This window comes from Lampris incognitus, chromosome 19 (assembly GCF_029633865.1).
Source record: "Lampris incognitus isolate fLamInc1 chromosome 19, fLamInc1.hap2, whole genome shotgun sequence".
Lineage (NCBI taxonomy): Eukaryota > Metazoa > Chordata > Actinopteri > Lampriformes > Lampridae > Lampris > Lampris incognitus.
In genome coordinates, this window is record NC_079229.1 from 4,990,384 (window position 1) to 5,003,615 (window position 13,232).

At 49.1% G+C, this 13,232-nt stretch overlaps 1 protein-coding gene across 1 annotated transcript in view; it reads left to right on the forward strand.

Moving 5' to 3' along the window:
* The window catches only part of stau2 (staufen double-stranded RNA binding protein 2), a 94,295-nt gene extending 81,570 nt beyond the window's left edge, over positions 1-12,725 (forward strand). The window contains exons 14-15 of the mRNA XM_056299279.1: positions 10,411-10,476; positions 11,726-12,725. Coding sequence (XP_056155254.1) covers positions 10,411-10,476; positions 11,726-11,761 — 102 coding nt within the window. The 3' untranslated portion in view covers positions 11,762-12,725. The remainder of the gene's footprint in view (positions 1-10,410; positions 10,477-11,725) is intronic.
* Positions 12,726-13,232: the final 507 nt, after the last annotated feature.

The following is a 13,232-nucleotide window of genomic DNA, read 5'->3' on the forward strand; positions in this document are numbered from 1 at the left end:
AGGGTATGGTATGCTGGGGTGCTCCTGCACCTCGCCCTCTGCCCATATGTTTTGTATTACGCCCTAGGAGGTGCCACGCTCAGCGGCCCAGTGACGGGAGGGGATAAAGCAGGCCTCTCTGGCCCAAATGACGCATGACATGGTGCTGCACCCCGGGCCCTTATTTATGGCTTCCCATGTCAGTGAAGGCCCACTCCCCCGGGGATCTCCACAGCCGTTGCCCGCTAGCTCAGCTCAGCAAGCCCTCAATGCTCATCTCAGCCTTGATCAACACTTGTACGCACATGCACGCACACACAAACCTCCCATCTCAGGAATTTTGATCACTGCTTTTGGGCTCCATGCACACTACACTTATATGTATAGCGAGACTAAAACCTGGTCCTTCACAAACAGGAGGATGAGATAGACATGCACGTCTACAGACAATTTTATTTTTTATTTTTTTGGGCTGTAGAGTGGCGACAATTGCTCCGCTGTTGCACAAGGCTATGCCGGACATATGAAGTGCTACTTGGGTGGAATTAACGTCATGTTGGGCTGCTGCTAGGCCTCTTCCAGACATACACTGCCTCTTCTATCAATGCCTCTGATGTGGATGAAGATGTGAAATATGGAGTGCGAGTGAGGAAGAGATTTTTGCTCAACGATCCGAGTACATTTTCTCCGCTGATACGCAAGAATTCATGTACACATCACGGGCATTATCAAACACACACACACACACACATAAAGCAAACATACACACACATGCAGGTTTTCTTCATGAGCTATCCAGGAATGTGCCAGCGATCCCTTGCTAGGGCTTTGATGTGGGCAGAAAGGAAAGAAAAGAATGTAGAGGAAGAGAGCGCCGGAGGATGAAAAGGGGTTAGAGAGGAGGTGGCAGAAGGAGAGATGGGGGGGGGGAAGAGTAAAATAAGCAAAGATAAAGGCCAAAAGACCCAAAGGAAGATCAGAGAGAGATGGGGAGGCAGCGGCCCGGTAGTGACGAGGGAGTTAACACAGGATGTGACAGAAAGAAAAGAGAGCACATTCAATTGGGATTTTTCCCTCCCTCGGCATCTCGCATTACTTTGTGCTGCAGGGAGTGAGAGGGAGAGAGGGAGCATCGTCAGGGTTTTATGTGGCCTTTTGAAAACAGAACAAGCCCTGTATGAAACAATAGGTCCAGCCTCATACCTCCTCTGACAACAGGGCCCTCCTTTCTTCCCCCTTCCCAGGGCCTGCTGCCTGTAAAACGCGCCATTTGAAATCCTCTGGAATCGTTGTTTAGTCTAGCGGATGTCCCTTAGATCGTCTTCATCATCCCCCTCATCATCCCGTCTCCTCCCTCCCAACGGCATTTCCTTGGCATCGGCGCCATCTGCCTTGACTCATAATCGGACTCTTTATAGTGTCGTTAAGGCTCGACAGCTAGCGCACTCTAGCTGAGGAAGAGCATGAATGGTGATTGTACGAGTAAGCAAACAAAAGCGAGCAGTTTGGGTTACGGTCCATCCGCCCGGGTCCGTCTCGGGTTCTGAGAAGAAACCGTTTGTCGAGCAGTTGTGAAACACCATAGTCCTCTGTCTGTGTGTGTGTGTGTGTGTGTGTGTGTAGCATGTATTTGAGTGCACCTGTGGCGTGATGGACAGCCCCTCCCTGTTCGGGGCTGGTTTTTAGTCCTGCCAGAGACCACAGGCGGTATCATCCCATGCTCTGGCAGTAACAGAGGAGGAACGAAAACGTTCCCCTCAAATCCATCTCACTCCCTACGATGAGCTGGATTTCCAAACACATGACTAGGACAAATACGGGGGATCAAAGGAGAGGTGGAAGCCTGCAACCGATGCTCTCGACCAGGCCTGAAGATTAGATGAGGATTGGTTTAGTCCAGCTGGACTGGACTGAGCCAAAGAAGGGGCCTGGGAATCTGGATCTTTTTGTAACGTGGGGGAAACGGTACGCTGTACTGCGGGTTTGAGTCACTGGGTTAAAACTTGAGCCAGTATCTTTGCTTTCATCTGACTTGCAAGAGGGCTGAGGCTGAGCTCTGATAACGCCCAGGGCACCAGCAGACTAAGCTAATTTCTCCTTCCTTTCTTCTCTTCACCCAGAATCTTCTAGGATTAATGCCATGCGTGTGTGTGTGTGTGTGTGCGTGCATGTGTACACACACGTGTTTGTTTGCGTATGACCGTAAGCCTTAATGATTTGCTGGTGGTCCCCACCTCATTAGGACCTCCCTGTGTCTTTGATGGCCACAGAGGGCTGAGTGATGGAGACTGAAATGCATGGGGCTCCTCTCCTCTCTTTTCCTCTCCTGATCGCTCCGCTTCCCATGTAACCTCTCCACTCTTCTTCATTTCTCTTCTAGTTTAGCTTCTCCTCTCTCTCTCTTTTTTTTTTTTTTACATTTTCTTCACTGGCCCCTCCTACCCCAGCCTGACAGTTTCACTAGATCTCAGCAGTCCAACCGTGGGGGCTGACAGCGCTGTCTTGATTTGTTGGGGTCGATATGATCCAGCGATCCATCAGATCATTCAGGCAGACGCCGGGGGCTCCCAGGGGAGCGGCCCTCTGTTTGGCTAAGCCGCCGAAGGAAGTGAAGACTCCATCAGGGAAGCCATTAGGAGCTCAGTGGGCCCAGAAAAATGAGCCGCCCTCGTCACTCCACATCAGGAGCCCGGCCACGGTCGCAGATCCCCTTCAGACGCCGTCACATTCCACCACTGTTTGTCCAAGCCTTTGAACTAGGGATGGCCCAAAAGATGGATGAATGAGCCAACGTGTGAACCAACAGCTTTAGCTGGCATATGGCAGAGTGGAGCTCCAGGCTGGCTCCCAGTCAGACCTTTGGTGAAAGCTGGTTTGTTATCTGAAGATGAGGTGAAGAGGGAGTAATGAAGGCTCACCATTAAGTGCCACTCAGAGATGGTCAAGGGTGTAATGGTTAATTGACAAATTTGTTTCCAACTCTCATTTGCTGGCATGTTTCAGCTATCCTCCAGCCCATCCCACTCCCCAACCTCCATGTCTCGTGTCCTTCTTTCACAATTGTCTCATTCTCTCTCTTTCCCTCTTGATTCCAGTGACAGAGATGAACAACTTCTACCTTGTGTGTCACTGCCCTAGACTAAACACAGTCTTTTGGTGTTGATGCATCAGTGCAGCAGCCACCCCAGCGATGGCCGCCTTATCTCATTAGAAAAATAATGATTTCACGAGCTGCCTTTCCCACAGATAGGCCCAGTATTTTTCTTGGGGCCTGTGTCCTTCATTGGACCGCATGGACCCCATGGATTGGCTACCACAGCCCTCAGTGCCTGCCTGTCGTATATCAGCAGCGCCACCAGCACCCAACCCCCTGATTTACGGCTGTTTATCCCCAGTCAACCCGCACCAACAAATGGGTCCTGGCTATTTACTCAGGGAGTGAAAAATCCCCAACCAATTGAATAAATACAACAGCCAAGCCGTGATTATGGGGGAGCTGGCTGTGATTACAATTTATTGGTCGCAGGAGAGAAAAGGTGATCAGGACAATGTTCTCTATTATTTGTCAGGCGTGTAATCGGGTCTCTGAGGATTGTCTTTCTGTCCTGGGTTTTGTCCTAATTACTTTTTTTCCACTGTGTGAATGGCTGAAAATACGTGTGTACAGGCCTTGCCATTGTTGGATGCGTGTCTGTAGAGTATACCATCTGTGGCTTGTTACAGTTGTGCCAAACGTTGCCAACTCTGATATAACGTATTGTGGTCACGCACAGAAAACGCACAGAAACATTCTTTCAGCTGTCATATCTTAAGCCTGTCACTTTAAATTTCTAAAATCCTCGCCACGAGGGTACTCGAGTTGTAAATCTCGTAGCTTGTCAAAACGGTGAAGAGAAAGCACAACACCATAAATTGCCTTTTTGAGACACGGGAGGGGGGGCGTTGGTCCGTGAAACTCCGAAGATATGCTCTAAGTTATGGCCAGTGGTGTAAATTTTACAAAGCAGTCATACTATATCATTGCTAAATGTTCAGTACCTGCATACGTCAGGCATTGTTTTGTTTTTCTTCTTCTTCTTCTTCTTTCGTTCACTAATTTGATGGATACAAACCAGATTTTGACCCCGGCACCTGTCAGTCATAAATTACAACCCCGGGTTTACCTTCTCTCGTAATGTGAAATTAAACTGCCTTTGCACAGGATTTTCAAATTTAAGCGGAGCGGTCGTGTTTTGTAACATCCTCCCCTGCATATGGCATTCCATAGTTACACTCCGATAATGATGCAGCAGGTTTCATATTCTGCCAAGATCCAAACTTGCTGAGTGAGCGCGTCCTTTCAGAGCGCACGGACATGAAAGCAGCTCATTATTCACGCAGAGATGCGGCGATGTCTCTTGTCTCTGTGTCTAGCTGAGGAAAGGCAGACTCCCAGCTCAACACACTGGTGAGGGGAATGGTTAATTTTTCAGCACCATATAGCTGATGTGACTAATAAGAGCACGACGAGGCACGGAGTGATGTCAGAGGGTCTCATAACCCGGATGCATTCAGCCAATCATCTCCTCCGCACAGTGGTGCCTTGTTTTGATGCCTACGAAACGGTGAAGGAGAATATGGGTTGCAGGCGAGTTGTTGCTGTTTCTCATTTTGTAAAATTTTTAAGCGGGGTGATATACCTCTTCTTAATCTTGATTTTATTTATTACAAAAAGTACATGTGGCATTTTTACAAAAATTTTTTTTTTTTTTTACCTGCACGGCCTGCCCCATTGCTCACTGAAACACACACTTTGGATCACACTGGCTCTCGTAGTCTTGTGTAATAGACACCTATGTACACTGATGAGCCAAAACATTATGACCACATGCTAATAAGCCATTGGTCATCCGTGTGCCGCCAAAACGGCGCCAACCCACCATGGCATGGACTCTACAAGACCCCTGAAGACGGCCTGTGGTAGCTGGCACCAAAACGTTAGCAGCAGATCCTTCAAGTCATGCAAGTTGCAAGGTAGAGCCACTGTGGATTGGACTTGTCAGTCCAGCACATCCCTGAGATGCCCAATCGGATTGAGATCTGGAGAACTTGGAAGGCCAGGACGACACCTTGAGCACTTCATCATGTTCCTCAAACCATTCCCGAATGATGAGCCTCATTCATCAATCGGTCGTATGTACAAATTTGTTCATGAACACCCATGGAATTTTTTTGCTCTGAAGTTTGTCTCAGAGACCAGTGTAGATCCTGGGTAGCCCCTGAATTTAGACACCAATTGGCTAAAGACATTTACACACTGGGGACGTGACAAATTAATGACACGAAAATGCAAAAGACTGGCCTGTGAATATTTTGCATCAAAACTGTTCATACCGGCAGCGATTTTGCAACAGAAACCAAGCTTTCTGTCACAGGACGTGAGGGGGACTCAACCCAGCGGGTTCAGGTACGGTGGTGCGGTGTGTGAGAATCTCCTCTTCCCTTCGGGGTCACAGGGGGACCGCCGCCCATTGCTGGTCCGGCCCCCACCAGGCGTACCTTCTTCGTTGCGGTGCCCCCGACTGGCTCTGTCGTAGAGTTGCTACCAACTCTACTACATCCCAACGCTACTCACTATCCTGATAGTCTAGTTGTTTGGCGATGCTCCTCCACACGATGTCCTTGAGCTCATTGTCTTGATCATTTTTGTGTTGTTTGTCATGAAATACAGGGTGATGAGAAACACAAACAATCAGCTGGTCCACCATTGTCATTAGGATTTGTGAGGTGATGTCCATTCCACACAATATGATTGGTTGGTTGATGCCTTTATTCACAGTGCGCGAGCTCAGAAAAATCGACCTCATTCCAAAACAATAACATCGCTTTTACGCTCCATAATATTTGCGTTCTGTGTGAAAGTGCTCATGGCAAAAACAACTGTTTGAACATTTTATTGACATGCAAATTCTTTTCCTTTCAGCTGCTCCCATTAGGGGGCGTCACAGTGGCTCATCCGTTTCCATCTCTTCCTGTCCTCTGCATCTTCCTCTGTCACACCACCCACCTGTATGTCCTCCCTCACCACATCCATAAACCTCCTCTTCGGCCTTCTTCTTTTTTTTCTGGCCTGGCAGCTCCATATTTAGTATCCTTCTCCTTGTATACCCAGTATCTCTCCTCCACACATGTCCAAACCATCTCAATCTTGCCTCTCTTGCTTCGTCTCCAAACCGTCCAACCTGAGCTGTCCCTCTAATATTCTGTTTCCTAATCCTGTCCTTCTTCGTCACTCCCAACAAAAATCTTAGCATCTTCATCTCTGCCACCTCCAGCTCCGCCTCCTGTCTTTTTGGCGGTGCCACTGTCTCCAAACCATACAACATAGCTGGTCTCACAACCATCTTGTAAACCTTCATTTTCACTTTTGCTGGTACCCTTCTGTCTTCACCTCTCTTCTGCACTCCCCGTTACTCTGAACAGTTCACCCCAAGTAATTAAACTCATACGCCTTCATCACCTCTACTCCTCGCATCCTCACCATTCCGCTGTCCTCCTTCTCGTTCACGCATTATGTATTCCATCTTGCTCCTACTGACTTTCATTCCTCTTCTCTCCAGCGCATACCTCCACCTTTCCAGGCTCTCCTCAGCCTGCACCCTACTCTCACTACAGATCACAAGGTCATCCACAAACATCATAGTCCGCAGGGACTCCCGCCATCTGTCAACCTGTCCATCACCATTGCAAACAAGAAAGGGCTCAGAGTGGATCCTTGATGTGAGCCCACCTCCGCCTTGAGCCCAGCTGTCATTCCTACCGCACACCTCACCACTTTCACATTGCCCTCACACATATCCTGCACCACTCCTACATACTTCTCCGCCACTCCCAACCTCCTCATACAATACTTCACCTCCTCTCTCGGCACCCTGTCATGCTCTTGCTAAATCCACAAAAACACAATGCAACTCCTTCTGGCCTTCTCTATACTTCTCCGTCAACATTTTCAAAGCAAAGATCACATCTGTGGTGCTCTTTCCTGACATGAAACGATACTGCTGCTGCTGATCATCACCTCTCCTCTTAACCTAGCTTCTATTACTCTTTCCCATATCTTCATGCTGTGGCTGATCAACTTTATACCTCTGTAGTTGCTACAGTTCTGCACATCGCCCTTATTCTTGAAAATTGGTACCAGTACACTTCTTTTCCACTCCTCAGGCATCGTCTCCCTTTCCAAGATTGTGTTGAACAATCTTGTTAAAAACTCCACTGCCATCTCTCCTAAACATCTCCACAGGTATGTCATCTGGATCAGCCACTTTTCCGCTCGTCATCCTCTTCATAGCTGCCCTCACTTTATCCTTGCTAATTCACCGCACTTCCTGATTCACTATCCCCACATCATCCATCCTTCTCTCTCTCTCGTTTTCTTCATTCATCAGCCCCTCAAAGTACTCCTTCCACCTTCTCACCACCCTCTCCTTGCTTGTCAGCACATTTCACTGACGCGTGAATTTATCGCATGAAAAAAAACGCCCCCGGTGTGTAAAGGCCTTAACGCTGATGTCTTTGCAAGTGTGGGTGATTGCTTGTTGCAAGAGGTACACAATATAGTTTAGCGGAAGAAATTACAAATAACCATCAGGCTTTGCTCTGACTATCAGATAAGCTTGAGATCTTAAAAAATGTCATGGGTGTGTAAGAACAAATTTGATCGTACGAACGATTGATGAACGAGGCCCATTGTGTGCAGTGTGGCAGGGCACATTATCCTGCTGAAAGAGGCCACTGCCATCAAGGAATACCATTGGCATGAAGGGGTGTACCTGGTCCGCAACGATGTTTAGGTAGGTGGCACATGTCAAATGAAAGGCCGGACCCAGGGAAAACCCCCAGAGCACCACACTCCCTCCACCAGCTTGTCGTGTTCCCACAGTGCATCCTGGTGCCATCATTTCCCCAGGTAAACAACGCACACGTACACGGCCATCCACGTGATCGAAAAGAAAACGGGACTCATCGGACCAGGCGATCTTCTTCCATTGCTCCAAGGTCCAGTTCCCCGTGCACAATGTAGGCACGTTCGATGGTTGACGGGTCATCATTGACACTGACCGGTCTGCGGCTATGCAGTCCCATATGCAGAAGGGTGAGATGCACCGTGTGTTGTGACACATTCCTACCCTAACCAACATAAAAAATCTCGGTGACTTGTGCCAAAGTGGGCCTTCTGTTGGTTCAGACCAGACAGGATAGCCTTCATTGCCCTCGCACATCAATGAGCCTTGGGTGCCAAAACACCTTGTCGCCGGTTTGTGGTTTGTCCCTCCTCGGATCACTGTCAGTAGGTACTCGCCACTGCTGACCGGGGGCACCCCACAAGCCTTGCCATTTGAGAGATGCTCTGATCCAGTTGTCTGGCCATAACAGTTTGGCCCTTGTCAAAGTCACTCAGGCCTTTACTTCTGCACATTTCTCCTGCATCCAACACGTTGACTACGAGAAGTGATTGTTGGTTTACCATCTGATCTACCCAGACCTTGCCATGTGCCCTTGTTTGGACATCCCCTGCCCCCCCCCCCGATTTCTTCTAGAAATGGTTGGTACAATAAAGGAGGGGCGGGAAATGTTCAATGTGTTGTCATATAGACAGGCAGACCTAGTGGTGTCGACAGAGAGAGAGAGAGCGCATATGGAGCCAATCTTAAGGATGGTGGTGTGCATTCGTGCCATAAGTTGGTTCAGCAGTCTTGTTAAGATCAGATCGCAGCGTCCGGGTGGCGTGGCGGTCTATTCCATTACCTACCAACACAGGGATCGGCGGTTCAAATCCCCATGTTACCTCCGGCTTGGTCCCTACAGACACAATTAGCCGTGTGTGTGGGTGGGAAGCCGGATGTGGGTATGTGTCCCGGTCGCTGCACTAGCGCCTCCTCTGGTCAGTTGGGACACCTGTCCGAGGGGGGGGGGACTGGGGGGAATAGCGTGATCCTCCCACATGCTACATCCCCCTGGTGGAACGCCTCACTGTCAGGGGAAAAGAAGCGGCTGGTGACTCCACGTGTATGGGAGGAGGCATGTGGTAGTCTGCAGCCCTCCCCGGCTCGGCGGAGGGGGTGGAGCAGAGACCGGGACGGCTCGGAAGAGTGGGGTAATTGGCTGGATACAACTGGGGAGAAAAAGGGTGGGGGGGTCAGATCGCATAGCCTGGTTCAGACCCACTCAGTTTGGTGGTCTGATTCTGCTGAAGACAATGTTCTACTGAGCTCCATGATCATGTTCTTCTCTTTTTTTTTTAACCTCTCAGTCCTATTTTGATGGTGTGTGTGTGTGTGTGTGTGTGTGTGTGTGTGTGTGATTTGTCTACATTACACCCTTTACCACAAAGACCTCACCCATCACATACAGTAAACCACCCTCTCAGTCAGCGCTCCGGGGGTCTGGTACTCGAGTGAAAAGCTTCTGTGGGTGACGGGAGGGTGAAGAAGGCATTGTGCAGGCCAGACCTCGTACACATCACCGCGGCCCTTCCAGCTGGAACAACCAGGCGGGAGAAGGTTGGGGGAGGGAGGGGGGGTGCACAGGAAGGAACTGACATCATGGCATTTCACATCCATGCTTGGCAAAAGGCGCTAACAAATAACATGACTCGCACGTGGTGAGTTCACAGCACTGGCGGCGGCGTATTGGTTTTTAATGGCGAGGCGGTCGTTTGGCCGTCCGCGGCTGGCTTCGGTTCTGCGGTTGGGTGCGCGGTTTAGCCGGTGGAAACGGAGCCGAATGTTCCGCCGAGGCTGGGAAAGTTTCACCGCGCTGCGGCACTGAAAGCTCGTTCTCTCGACCACGTAATTGACCGTAATTGCATCACGCCACGAAAACACAAGCGGAAACCGTCCTGGCGTTTTGTTTCCGGCGGTGCGAAATTGACGAATTTTGGTGGTCAGCGGCGTTGCGTGTTTGTGTACGGTTTCTGCTGTGCGTACTGAAACGTCTTCCCTTCCCTGTGTGTTTGGTGCAGCTCGTTGTTGTGTTACGCTGCGGACCTCCGGCCGTTTGCGTAGCAGTTTTCATTGGCAGTGCAGATGTCACTCTGATTAAGTTAGGAAAGTGTAGCACAACCAAAACATAAAGAGGAAATGTTGACCTAATAACGCTAGGTAAACAGTAGTGGGTGGGACACACACACACACACACACAAATACACACACACACATCTTATAATGCTAGATAAACAGTCAGGGAAGAGGAGCCAAAGACAACAGCGAGAGAAGGGAAAGTGTCCTGTTGGCATCAGGTTTCCCAGCATAAGTGTTATTTGAAAAGCAGCTGAGGGGTGACACCGGGGGGGGGGGGGGAGCCCTCCCACCCGGTCTCTCCCTCTCTCTTTCCTTCCCTCCCTGCTTCCCTAACTCACTCGACCATCTGTTGTTGTCTCCCTCTTCTCAGGCCGCTCTAAGTGCCTTGAAACAGCTGTCGGAGCAAGGACTAGACCCGGTGGACGGCCCCATCAAGGTAGGTTAGGACACGGATCACGTCCAGCTCCCAGACCACCACTCCCACGCATGGCAGGATGCTTTATCAATACATGGCTCTCTCTCTCTCTCTCTCTCTCTCACACTCACACACACACACACTTTCAGCCTAGCAGTGCAAATGATTGTGTGTGTTGACGAGAGAGCGAGTCCCACTGTAAATCTTCAGTGTGGCACGCTGGCCCCTCACCAGTTTCCCCCACCACCGACTCTCCCAGCCCACGCACGTGTCCCAACATTTCCGGGCGTGTTTTTTTTTTTCTCCCCTCCGGTGGAAGGCAGCAGCAGCAGCAGGCGCAGACACTTACATGCAGTCCACCACTCTCTCCTGTCAGTGCCCCGTACTTTGCATGATGGCTATCGCTGCCAGGGCGATGATTGGAGCCGTTTCAGAAAAGGGGCCCTCTTCCATGGGGCCCTGTGCAGCCCCCGGGCCTCACCATGCTCCGTCCCCTCCATGACGGAGGAGATTGGGCGGGAGTGGGAAGTCTGTTAGGTTGCGGAGGGCAGAGAGGAAATCACCGACAAGCATTTCTGGAGTATTTTCTTAGTAGGTGTGTCCTGGGAAAAGGTTAGGGAGGTTTATTTTCTCGAACGCCCCGTGTCTCCTTCGGCGCTTAAGAGGGACAAAGAGAGGAAAAACCGTACCCGGCGTCCCAGCCACCTCATTTACGTCACTGAGAGAGCTGAGGGGCAAATATGGCAGCAATTGGCCCATATGCTTTGACCCGAGTAGTTAATCACTCTACAGTCATATCTCTCTCGCTCTCTCTCTCGCTCTCTCTTTGGGCCCCTTCACCACCTAGAAATCATTAACCTAACTCTTTGAAACTCTCGGTGCGAAGCATTCTTTCAGCAGATTTTGGGGCCGGCCATTTCCAGTGCATAGTTGACATTTCAGAGTGTAAATATTGTTTTTCGCCTCCCAACCAACACCTCTTTTGTTGGCCCGCGACAGAGAAGTGGTGTATAAACCTGTCAACTGTCCCTCTCTAGGACATGCCTCTCTGTCTGTTGGTATATTAAATACGTCCTATCCAAAACAGACTGCCACAGCTGCATATGCGAAGCACTTTCCCAGAGGTTGGTGGGCCTGTTCCAGTAACAGCTGCTGTTCAATTCCCCTTCGTTTGAGACTCAAAATTGTTATTATTGGTCACTGCTGTGACTGTGGAAGCCTTACCGCGGGTCCGGCCGATCCTAACGTCTTCCTCGTTTGTCTTTTCCAGAGCAGTGAAGCGTGCGGGAGGGAGGACGGACACTAAACAGACTAACTCAGGCACCACCACTCAGGTCTGCAAGGATTCAAAGGCTGTCGTCTAGGAGCTGACTTACCCAGACCCCCCACCCCCCACCCCACCCCTTTCCCTCCTCCCCCCCCACCCCACCCCCGCGATTGCCACTGTATCCTGCAAAGCCTGTCAACATGCAATAGGGTGGATGTGCACCGAGAAATGACCGACTAAAACAACAAAACACAAAAAAAACCCATTACCTGAGTCTATGTGAAGACAACACTATCCTAATGCATTACATTTATTGATGATTTCAGAAGAATTATAATGGACAAAAAAAAAAAAGTTAATGAAATAAAAGCAACAAATATCGAATCAGTTTAAGCAAATGAGACAGATGCATGGTACTGTGTCAAATCGAGGAAAGTCCAGATTGAATACACTGCATAGAGAATATTCCGGATAGATGCCTGTTGGTATGGTTAAAAACAAATATGTACATCACGCTATTGAAAAACAAAGGAAACATTTTAGGGGAGAAACCAACTCGCATACAGTAGCATATTTTTTCGGGGGTATTATGTTTCTGTTTTTTGGGTTTTTTTTTCTTTTCTTTTTCTTTTTGGTTTTGTTTTGTTTTTGTTTGTTCTTTTGTTTGTTTTTTTTTTTCATTTTGTTTTATTAATCTAACAATGCTTGAGTACTGTATTTAAAATTAACCGATGCCAGTGCTGTGAAAGTTGTAGTTGTTGTCTTCATATATAGTCACCCAGCTTACCTTGTATGCTGACATTAAAAAAAAAAAGACTTCATCTATCTATATGGATGTGTATGACTTGCAAGAATATCATATTCCAAAAAAGAACACAAAAGAAAATATTTTTTTTTCATGTGGACATAAATGGACAAAACTGGTGTTAGCAAATATCAATAGAAGTGTGACTTCTCAGGAGTGAAGGTTATGCGAAAATTAAAAAAAAAAAAAAAAAAAAAACAACAACAAAAAAAACAAACCTTTTAGTCCTGTGGGTCTAAATCTATCCCACTTTTAACATGAACCAAAACCGCCGGCGTAACACCACTGGAGCTGTTCACCTCAACCGACAGCTGAGGCAAGGGCCAGTACAAACCACCCAACCACACCTCTCGCCCGAGAGGAAACGAGCACTTCCCCATGCAAACTGTGGCCGCTTGCAGGCATCTCTCAGGCCGGGCCACTTTCAGAAACGCACCTCCTTAAGAGTTAACACCGGGGCTGTCGTCCAGTTATCGAGACCTCCTCAGCAGTCCGGTGGTTTTATGTCAGCGGAGAAAAAAGAAAAAAAATCCCTTTGCCTCCCTCCCCCCCCCCTCCCCACAGTTTTGTCGATCACATCTACACCCATTGTGTGTGTTGTGTTGACCCACCGAGGCATCAACTGGGTGCTTTTAATGCCTGCATTCTGGAGTGCATCTCTGGTGGAGGGGGCCTGCCTGCGGTTGGCAGACCCCCTCCAAACGC